Source organism: Cynara cardunculus, assembly GCF_001531365.2.
Source record: "Cynara cardunculus var. scolymus isolate 2C chromosome LG 3, CcrdV1, whole genome shotgun sequence".
NCBI lineage: Eukaryota > Viridiplantae > Streptophyta > Magnoliopsida > Asterales > Asteraceae > Cynara > Cynara cardunculus.
In genome coordinates this window covers 22403371-22414677 of record NC_037530.1, presented here as the reverse complement: position 1 = coordinate 22414677, position 11307 = coordinate 22403371, and the positions used below count along the sequence as shown (strand labels likewise).

Below are 11307 nucleotides of genomic sequence, written 5' to 3'. Positions count from 1 at the left end.
TATTATTATATCATTGTAAGATAAAAAAAAGTGTAGACTCTTTTATTTATCTCAATATAGGCTTTAAAGCCATTTTAATAAGTAAATTCGGCCATTCTATTTTATTATAATTTTCAGTTATAAATCATATACCAGCTTATAATTAATGGTAAAAGATTTATAAAATATATTAGGAAAAAAAATCTGATATGACAAAATCATAAACCTGTTAACAAGTTGTCTGTATGATAACAGATAAGTTGTGATTTAGGGATGAAGATGAAAAAGAGGGTGAAGGGCAAAAGAGGAATATAAAGAGCTGAATATAAATGACTTTACTTCTTTAGCTCATCAAATAAGTCATCGGCTGAACAAATAAACCACAACCAAACATTTATTTATGGCTGAACGAATAAACCATATAGACTATACAATAGTCATAACCGAAAAGTCCCTAAGATACACTTTGTGCATCGGTGAAGTACAATAATTTTAATTTTCAGTTGTTAAAAATTGAATTTTTTACTTCACATATTTGATTATTAATAATTATAGCAAAAAATAAAATAAAAAAGGAATATAGAATTTGGCTAACATGTCACCGGTGGAGGGACATTTTTTTATATGAATAAAAAACAAATTTATTTTTAATATTTTAAAATTAAAAATTAAATTAAATAAAAAAATAAAAATAAAAATAAAACCGAGACCTAGTGAATAAAAGCACAAACCTCCGGGCACTGCTCACTATTCTCTTCTCCTTCCACCTCCCAATTAAGCTCTAGAAAGGTTGAAAATCCCTGGTTTTGTTTTCATGCTCATCTGGATTTGTTCTTATGATGAAATCCAAACCCTAAATCTCTTCTTCGCCTAGAAGATGATGACCCTTTTAGACTCGCTTTACTGTGAAGAAAAGCATCAATGGGAGGAGGATGAAGAAGAACCAGTGGACAGCTACAGTTCATGTGTTGATGATGAAAAAAATATTCACCATCAACACACCAACTCCACGGAACTCCTTCAAGAAGACCTATTTTGGGAAGAACAAGAGTTAACGACTCTCATCTCCAAAGAATCCCAGCAAAACTTCCAGAACAACGTCTCAGACCCACCGTCGCACCACCGCCTCACGGCGGTGGAGTGGATTTTGGGAGTGGTTTCGCATTACTCATTCACTGCACTCACCGCCGTGCTCGCCGTCAACTATCTTGATAGGTTTCTTGATAGTTTTGATGGGTTTGAGAGCGAGAAGAAGAAGCCATGGATGACTCAACTTGCTGCTGTTTCTTGTCTCTCTCTTGCTGCTAAAGTTGAAGAAACTCATGTCCCACTTCTTTTAGATCTTCAAGTACGTCTCTCTCTCTCTCTCTCATATATATATTTACTTGTGGTTTTTGTGTTCTACGTATAACATTATGCCGACCTTTTTTGTATTGAAGATGGAGGGAAGCAAATACGTTTTCGAAGCTAAAACCATTCAAAAAATGGAGGTTCTGATCCTATCAACTCTTCAATGGAAGATGAACCCCATCACACCACTCTCATTTCTCGAGTACATTACAAGAAGACTAGGATTAAGAACTAATCTCTCTTCTGAATTTCTCAAAAGATGCGAGTGTCTGCTGCTATGCTTCCTTCCAGGTAAACATCTATCTGTTTTGAAAGAATTCAACTTCAATTTATGGAGGATAGTATTGGGTAAACTGTTTTTTTTATATATATTATGATTATTCATTAATGAATGTGTGAATGTATAAATGCAGATGGTAGGTTTAGGCGTTATCTTCCATCAGTGATAGCAACAGCAACGATGGTGCATGTAATCAACAGTGTAGAGCCGTGTATTGGAATTGATTACCAGTCTCAACTAGTGGGCATTCTTGGTATCAATAAGGTCCACCTTTTTGACTTTTTTTTTCTTTCTAGTTTTTTCTTTTTTGAGAAAATAAATGAATATATATACATATATTCCCTAAAAAACACAGCCAAGAAATGAAATTTTATGTATTCATGTACCCAGAAAAGAAATCAATCCATCCCAGTTGAACAAGTCAAAAGATAATTACTTGACTTTTCTTTTTTCTTTATCACATTCTCTCTCTAATTTTACTGGTAATTTGGAAAAAGATAAGAAAGCCATGCATTTGAAGTTGATAAATGCTGTCTCTTCTAACAGGAGAAGGTGAACGAGTGTTGGGAGGAAATGCAGGAGATGTTAAGTTGCAGTAAAAATGGCGGTCGGCATTTCAATAAACGGAAGTTTGGAGCAGTACCCGGGAGCCCAAATGCTGTGATGGATCTGTGTTTCAGCTCCGACGAGTCATGGTCGTCGGAGGTTTCATCGTCACCGGAGACAGGACACAAGAAAAGCCGGAAAGATGCAGCTGCCTGAGGCAATATAGGTGGATCTGTGTTGAATGTTGATGTTAATTAATTAGTTAATTTGATTCGATTGGATGTTAAATTGCCAACCATCTTTGCAATTAGCCCCACCAATTATGGAAGTTGTCAGACTATCGAAAGAAGGCTGTGTGGTGAGTTTCGATGGTAAAGATGGTTGGCATTTTATCCGGAAAACAAAAAATCAAGAAAACTTGAAATGAATATTAGAGCAATGGGTTGGTACCTTCGTAACCTCTTTCATTACCCCGTGTAAAATAAATTTTAAAAATAAATAAATAAAAAACATGAACATATATCTTTTTTTATTAACCTCTATATCAACTCGTTATGCGAGCCGACTAATCACACGATGACCATCTGTTTCGCAGGTAGTTCGGAGTTACCGTATTTAAACCTCCGTGACCATAATTTGATTTTCATTTTGTCCTTGACCTTTAGAGACTATTGATCATTGGAACCAATGTCAAATTTTATACATTTATTTATTTTGGTGATAAATTCTACAAATAATTTTTTTAGCTTTATCTTATTTACAGTTTTTATTTTTCAAGTATTTCATAAGTAATCATTTATTTTGTTCAACTAAATATTAAGTAAAAATAATTATAAGGTTAGAATTAAGTAGATATATATTTAGTATTAGAATTAAATATTATTTTTTATTTTATATTTGTCATTTAATTTATTGGCTTTTTTTTTTTATATTAAACCTAATCCATTTATCAACTAACTTTTTGGTTAATACCTAGTTAATTAACTTATCAGGTAACAACTAGATTATCAGGTATTTTATCAAATATAAATTAAAAGACATATAATAAAAATTATAATTAAGGATGAGTGTTTGGAGATTGTAGGGAAGGAGAAACGCAGTTGTTAGTCACCGCCTAATATTCGTAAAGACTAATTACAAAATTTACAATCATGCATTCGTTGTTGGACTCGAGTTGGAATCATGAGTTTTCAATTATTGCTATTTTTTGTTTAATTTCCAATTATTGTTATTTTGTTTAGGATTACATGAATTTGAAAACACTTTCTAAAATTTTGAGTTGTCTTAACATGAACACATTGGCACACTTTAAATATTTTAATATAAAAAACTTAAACATATCTTAATATGAAAAATATTGAACATGCATAATCCTTAATGTACCTTCACAAGATCAACCAAATTATGCCTGAAATGCAGGAAACTAGTGCTTATTCTTTACAAAAACGTGCACGATCATCTCATTGGAACAAAAGAGATCCATGGTTCCGAATGGATTCTTAAACCACAAATATATCACAAACCCGTGACAACTAAACCAACTTATTTAATTTAGGTTATGATTCATATCGTTTCACATGTTTTGTTCTTATATTTATATGTTGTTTTATGTTTTTTTTTTCTTCACATACAATGGTTTTTGAGTGTTTTATATATGAAACAACACTAATAAACATATATTACGTGTTTTACATTTGTTATTTTATATATAAAATAAATGAAAAATAGTTTATAAATTACAATTTGTTTAAGATTTTAATTGAATTTGGCATGTATATAGGGGTTTTGTATGTTTTAAAAGAAAAAGAAAAGAAGCCATGATGGGAGTGGTTTGACCACGGGACTACACCTTTAACCATGTGTGGGACTTTACTTCCCAAATTGGCTGTAAACACCATCATTTTCTATATTCTATTTTCTATTATTTTTATTTTTATATTATTATTATTATTATTTCATTTTTATTTAAACAATTTAATCATAAGAAAGAATAATAAAATTAATACCATATTACATTGAAAGAATAATTTAATGGTATATAATAATAATGATGATAATGTTTGACTGAATCCTTCGTAAGAAGTTGCAACCCACTGAATGGTCCCCACTAAAGAGCCCTTCACTAATGTTTTTGACTTGATGAATCATTTTCCCCTTAACATCAAACGTGTAGATATTATGAGGTTTTTCTCTTATATGATTATCATTGTATTTGGTTTTTCTTTGTAATCAATTTTTCTTTTCATTTTTATTAATCTGGATATCTAATCTCTCATGCGAATCGAAAAATCTTAAAACAATCACCTGTTTTGCAGATAGCCTAAGATCATCGTATTTGAACCTCCGTGGCCACAAGAGAATTTTTGCTTCTCATTAAATTCGAACCAAAGACATCTGGACACTTTTGATCTTTAGAACTCAAGCTCAAACCAATTAAACATCACCCTTGTGGTTGATTATTTTTTCTTCATGGTAAATAAGAAAAATACTTCATAATTAAAATGGTGATTTTAAGAGAATTTGTTTCCTTTATTTTAAAATACATATCAATAAAACAAGAAGTATCCATATTTATATAGTAGATGAATATGATGATATTCATTACGATTGTGCTTACATAATTCATTTAAAATTGGTCATTGTTACATACTACATTGTTTTTTTTTTGGCATTTTCGCAAGAAAACCGAGTAGTGACCAATAAAATTTGAAGCCTAATGGTTTGAAAATTCAATCCCTCGGTATTGCTAAATTCTTTATATAAAGGGTACAAATTATCAACCAAACTACTCATTTAGCTCGTATATATATGATATAATCATACAATATGACATGTATATAGAGAGAGAAAGAAGAGGTTCAAATGAAAACACGGTCAAAATAAGAGAATACAACAACATTTATATTACATATGATTTTTGACAAAAAAATCACATGTGATTCAGGTTTAGTCAACTTCGGGCACACGTTGCATGTTTGGCCTGACGATTTAAGAGTGTTAACCACACCTGAATCACATGTGACTTTTAGTCCTATGGTATAACGGTTTCATGTTTTCTTATTTTGACACCCCACACACATGTGTGTGTATATATATATATATATGTATGTATATATTCTACTCATATTATAAATAATAAGAAATGAAAGCTTGACGGATTTTTGGTAGCTCACATTTTCTTTCCATATAAATGATCAAGTTTTAACAACCTATAAAATTTATCTGAATTTAAAAAGAAAATTCAATTATTTTAAGTATAATTAACTTTTTAATCAAACAAATTATATTTACAAAGTAGCTCATAATCAATTATAAACATGTTCAAGATAATAGTTGAATCTTAATAATACAATGAAATACTTTGTAAAGCTGATAATCAAAATCTCTCCCTCTTTTAAAACCAAACAAATCTAGAGTGATGAAATAGAAATATATTTCACTGTATTACACAAATACGCTTATAATACACACATACATACATACATACGTACGTACGTACATACATACATACATGCATGCATACATACATACATACATACATAGTACAAACCTCATTCAACTAATCATAGTTTTTCATTTTGTTCATTTTTTAATAATTATGAGAGGTTGATTAATCATTTTTATTGTGGAGGGCGTTCATCATGAATATTATCATCTTCATTATTTTAATTTTAGAGAAATACATGTAACAGTTTCATTAAAATTTTATTAAGTATTATATGAAACAATTTCATAACCATATATAAAACAACTTCATCAAAAAGTATTATATGAAACAATTTTACAAGATTAAACAATTTAATTTTAAAAAATTTCATAAGATTAAACAATAAAATCGACGAATGAAGATGATTTGCACGGTTTGTACAAATTAGTTGATTTGGATTTGATCGCACATCTCTCTATATTGTGTTATATAGAAAAATAGTTGATAATGTGACAATGTAATGAATATAGTAGTTGGTCATTGAAATCTTCCCAACTTAGTGATGCCATGAAAAAAACAAGTTTCTTACACTATGATTTTGTTAAACAATTTAAGTGGCTGTTTATTAAACGCTTACTTGATAAGTATTTATCGGATAAACATGAGAAGGGCCAAGAGTCTTACTGGGTAAGAGTGATAAGAAGGATGAAGATTCTTACCTGATAAGAGTGAGGATGACGACTAAGCGCTAGACTATTAAATTGTTGCATTCGATATGTTTTGATGTAATAAATTCTTACGCATCAAAATAAATGATAGTGTTGATTTATATCGATAAACACCTACCGGGTAAGTATTTGGATAAGTGGTCCTTAAGTCATTAGACATAGCAAATGAGGGTTTGTTTTTCCCTCAAGAATATAGAGATGATGAATGTATAGAGATCTCATTTCTTTATATAATTTCATTTAACCCCCTTAACTTAAAAAAAAAACTCTAATTTCTTTACACTTTCAGAAAATTGGCAAGGACTTAGTGGCATCAAAAGAGACAAGAAGGGAGGTAGCCATGTGCTTTTACCACAACTTTAAAACACCACTAAAAAGTCAATTATGGGGTTGGCTTTCTTTCATTGATCATAATAATATATTAATAATTAACAACTTCACCCCCTCATACTTTTTTTATATGACTTTATGGTCATAAACAATGATACTTCTTGAATACCTAAACTTATGGATATTTACTATTCAGTCCTTTTGTTTTATATGAGTGGCGTGATTGCCGGAGGTCTTTATATCTCATGCCATATTCAATCATTATCTTTGAATCTTCCTTTTGTTCTTTCTAGATTGAATCACTCTTGTATTTTGTTTAACAACATTCAAACTTAAGTTAAAGATTATAAGCAAGTTTCACGTTTTTTTTACCTTATCGTATTTTTGAGCAAAAGATTGAATAACGACAATACTAATCGGTCCTACACGGCATCCAGTCCCTAAAGAGTCCAATACCAGTGGGCTATATATTTAAGACTCACGCGACGGTAAGACCTTTCTTATCGTATTGTTTGGTTAAGTTGAATCTAAAGAAAATAACTTGGATAAAAAAGTTTATGTACTGAATTTGAAAAATAACTTTATTAATGTTTTAACCCATCTTGTAATTATATAAACTACGTTTCAAAGTATTCTTTAAATTCAAATACTAAAAAACTAATGGTTTTTAGTTTGAGAAAGATAGTATCACTTTTTAACCATAACAAAAAATATATATATATATATATATATATATAGAGGAGTGATCATATGAAAACCGCCTTCATTTGTGTAAACCGTGCAAACTACTTTCATCTGTCGATTTCATTGTTTAATCTTATGAAATTTTTTCATGAAATTGTTTAATCTTGTGAAATTATTTCATATAATACTTTTTTTGATGAAGTTGTTTCATATATGGTTGTGAAATTGTTTCATATAATACTTAATGAAACTATTTCATGTATTTCTCTAACATTAATGAAACTGTTTCATGTATTTCTCTAAAATTAAAATAATGAAGATGATAATATCTATGATTAACACCCTTCACAATAAAAATGATTAATCAACCTTTCATAATTACAAAAAAATGAACAAAATGAAAAATTATGATTGGTTGAATACGGTTTGCACGGTTTGTACAAATTGAGTGGTTTGCATTTGATCGCTCCCCTATATATATATATATATATATATATATATATATATATACTAATTACAAATAATATTTTGGATCGAATCTTTTTATGCTAACTTATCATGATTATGACGTATCAGATCTTATTATTAGTTGTTAGTACCTGGTTTGTCCAGACGAAAAATTAGTTTGAATATATATATTCAAACTAATTTTTCATATGGATAAAAGGTTCAATCTTGTTGGTCTCAATCGTATCTACAAAAGTTTATATGTAACACTTTGTAGAAGGGGAGGGGGGATGAATACAAACACAACAACTTTCACTTTTAAAAATTATATATTGATAAAAAAGATCAATACAAATTTTACAGATTGTTTGCGGAATAGATATGATACATAACCTATTTGAACAATCTAAGATACATACAAAATTACAGATAACAATAAAGAAAAGACTTGCTACAAGAAATAATGTGTTTTTCACTTTGTTAAAGTGGGTCTTTCTCTTAGACAGAGAGTAGACAGAGAAATATCTTCTTAGCTACGATTAGAGAAGCAGAGTGATAGCTGAGAAGAGAACTACTCAACTATCTATACCTATTGCATTAAATGCAATTCAGAAGGTACAAAGCACATGACAAGTTTTTAGAGGAAATCTTGTCCCTTGTTGTAGTATATATAGTCCTTTTGGTTGTATATGAACAATCCACTTTCATAAAGTAGGTAAGCACGTTTGGAGTCAAAGGAGTGACTCCGTACAATGTTTACTTTAAAGGTATGGGTTTGTCCTTTGTATGCAAAAAGACAAGACAAAAACTATCTTGCTCGACAAGATTCATTTGATCGTTGAACACTGGAATGACGCTGAAGGTCTCATCAGTGTTCGCTGAACTTTGTGCAGATTTCACACTTGTATAGACAAGCTTATTATCACTGAAAACCGCTTCATATCACGCACTTGTTGGTCTCTAATCTTCAGCTTCTGTCTTCGACATCGCTGAAGGATCTGTGATGTGAGTTTTGTCTTCTTGAAGTATATTGGTCTCTGAATGAATTACAATAAATGTGCAGCGATCACTGAACACACTCAGTGATGATCACTGAAACTGAATACAAAAATAACACATTTCGATAGATAAAAGAGATCATCATCAAATCACTGAGAGAGAAGATCAACAATCTCCCTCTATTTGATGATGACAAAGCAATATAAAGAAAATTGCTTAAGTTACATCAACAAGGAAAAGGTACTAGTATTATACTTGTACCTTTTAACTGTTTTGGGATCCTTTTCAGTGATACAGTTTATTATGAAAATTTACTTTAGTTGTAAAGGATTACAAAGAAAAAAAATAAACTTTACACAATATTAATAACTGAAATCGAAAGCATATTAACTCACTAGAAAAATGTTAGTCAATGGAAGACATAAATAGAACTCTTAAGTACTTGTCCCATTTACTCTTTTCAAAGATCTTTTTTAGTGAACTGATAATTTTATTGAATATTTTTCAAGAGAAAATATTACAAGTATTGCAATCATCATTGGTAGACCTAATACATAAAGGTTATACACTGAAAGTAAAGAAAAGAAAATAAGATTACAAGATTGAAAGGACGTCTAATCTAAGTTGCTGAAGTTGATGTACTTAGGGACATCTTCTCCAAGCTTCTGATTTATTCCATTCTGATCTTGCGCTCCATCATATCTCCAAATAGATCGTTATTTAGCCAAGCCCTTATATACTCTAAGTGATCTATCGGGTAGAGATGGAACTCAGATACTCGCTGAAACCTGTATTCACCGTCATAGTCAATAAACATAAGTCCATACTCAGGTTTCACGTGCACTGTGTTGGGTATGTAAGGACCCTTCTCAGGAAGTGAAAAGTTTAGCATTGAGAGATTTGACTTCTTTCGATCCTTCAGAAGTTCATCCAGAGAGAATTTTGTCTCGTGCTCGTTCTTGTGGGATGGACATTCTTCAGGTTCTGAAAGGCGTTTTCTTCGAGAGAGCAGCTTTTTTGGCAAAGGAGGGACTTCGATGTTCTTGGACACCTTCTTGAATAATTCATTCAGGATATTTTCAATCATAGGCTTGTGCTTAGATTTGGATCTCTGAATAGTCTATCGAATCTCCAGCCACTCGTATAAGCCATACTAACCAAGGTATGAAGGATACATGGTGACAACATATTGATTCTCTGAGAAAATGACCATTGAGACTAAGAGGCCATAATCATTCATTCGTCTGCTGATGGTGACGTTGAGATCTTCTGAGGACTTATCCTTTTCTCGATCCTTTCCTTGCACCAGTCAGATCTCGATCTTTCAGCTTCAGTGCCCGTTTATGTTCTCGTTCAACTTTTGTCAATAGTTAGGCCTGAGCTTTGAGAGGATCTTTCTTCTTGAGCTTCCCTTTGGCTAGAACTTTGGTAGCTAGAGTCTTGGATAACACTAGACTGTCCTTCAGTTGTTGTCGATGTAGCTTCAACTTTTCTTCAGCCTTTAGGGACTCTTCTTATTCAGCGCCAGTGAGGAAATCAAACTCACCACAACTAGAGGTATGAAAAGGGATTTTTACTCTAGTTAGGTCGAGATGATTTATCAACTAAATCCTCGTATGTTCTTCATCAACTTCTGAACACTTCAGTTGTCCAGGCGACTCCGTGAGTGTTAGAATTGTAGCTGCACCTTCATCTGTGCTTTCACAAGATGTGTTGATGGACGTTTAGGGTTTGTTGGTGCAGAGAGAATTGAATGATTAGAAGGTTCATTCCTTGAAGGACCTATATAGTCAATATAAATTTGAGGATAAGAAGGCTCAAGGTTAGAATAAAATAAAGAAGAGGATGCTAGGTGTTTACCTGAGGGGTCCTCAACATCATCTGAAGGACTGACAGTGATCATTTCACATTTGTCGTCTTGAGGATCGGATACAAGTGTGTGAGGAGCCTCGAGAGAAGCAATCTCAGGTTCAGTGTTGATGGCTTCACCAATGTTGGGACCAACCACCATGGGATCATCAGCGCCTGTGACGAAGACTAATGAGGGAAGATAGGAGATGATGGCAAAGAAAGAATGTGAGTGATCAATAGTGGCGATGCTGATATTCACACTTTCAGTGATTTAGGTCACTGAAGTGGTTGGTAGAGGAGCTACTTGTACGACAGTATCTGAAGAGATAACTGAAGAGCTAGGGAGGGTTAAAGTGAGTGCCTCGGGGGTAAGGCTCTTTTCACTAATTGAGACTTTTTGGGAGGTCACAGTTAGAAGTGCAGGTTTCCTCTTTTTCTCTTTCTTAGCCTTCATTGAAGGACTAAGATGGGCTTCAGATTGTGTCATCTTTTTGGAGGATAAGGTGGTGGTGGTCGGGATAGACTGAGGGTGGTTTGCCACAGTCTTAACCACCGTAGAAAGAGAAAAAAAGTAGAAGGAAGGGTAGAAGAACCATTGGTTATCCTTAGTATAAGGATGAATAAACCAATGTTTGACGGCTTTGTCTTGTGGTCGAGAATTCTGGACCCAAGCCGACAAATGGGTA

General features: G+C 32.1%; 1 protein-coding gene across 1 annotated transcript; it reads left to right on the top strand.

The window, feature by feature from the left end:
• The first annotated feature begins 856 nt into the window (after positions 1–856).
• On the top strand, positions 857–2608 carry LOC112510058 (cyclin-D3-1-like). The gene is made up of 4 exons (XM_025115332.1): positions 857–1327; positions 1419–1620; positions 1743–1873; positions 2156–2608. The coding sequence occupies exons 1-4, from the start codon at positions 857–859 to the stop codon at positions 2369–2371; spliced, it is 1020 nt and encodes a 339-aa protein (XP_024971100.1). The 3' UTR covers positions 2372–2608.
• Positions 2609–11307: the final 8699 nt, after the last annotated feature.

Coding starts and splice junctions, on each gene's coding strand:
- LOC112510058 (XM_025115332.1), top strand. CDS start 857: ATGATGACCCTTTTAGACTCGCTTTACTGTGAAGAAAAGCATCAATGG. Junction 1,328..1,418: donor CACTTCTTTTAGATCTTCAA/GTACGTCTCTCT, acceptor TTTGTATTGAAG/ATGGAGGGAAGCAAATACGT. Junction 1,874..2,155: donor GCATTCTTGGTATCAATAAG/GTCCACCTTTTT, acceptor CTCTTCTAACAG/GAGAAGGTGAACGAGTGTTG.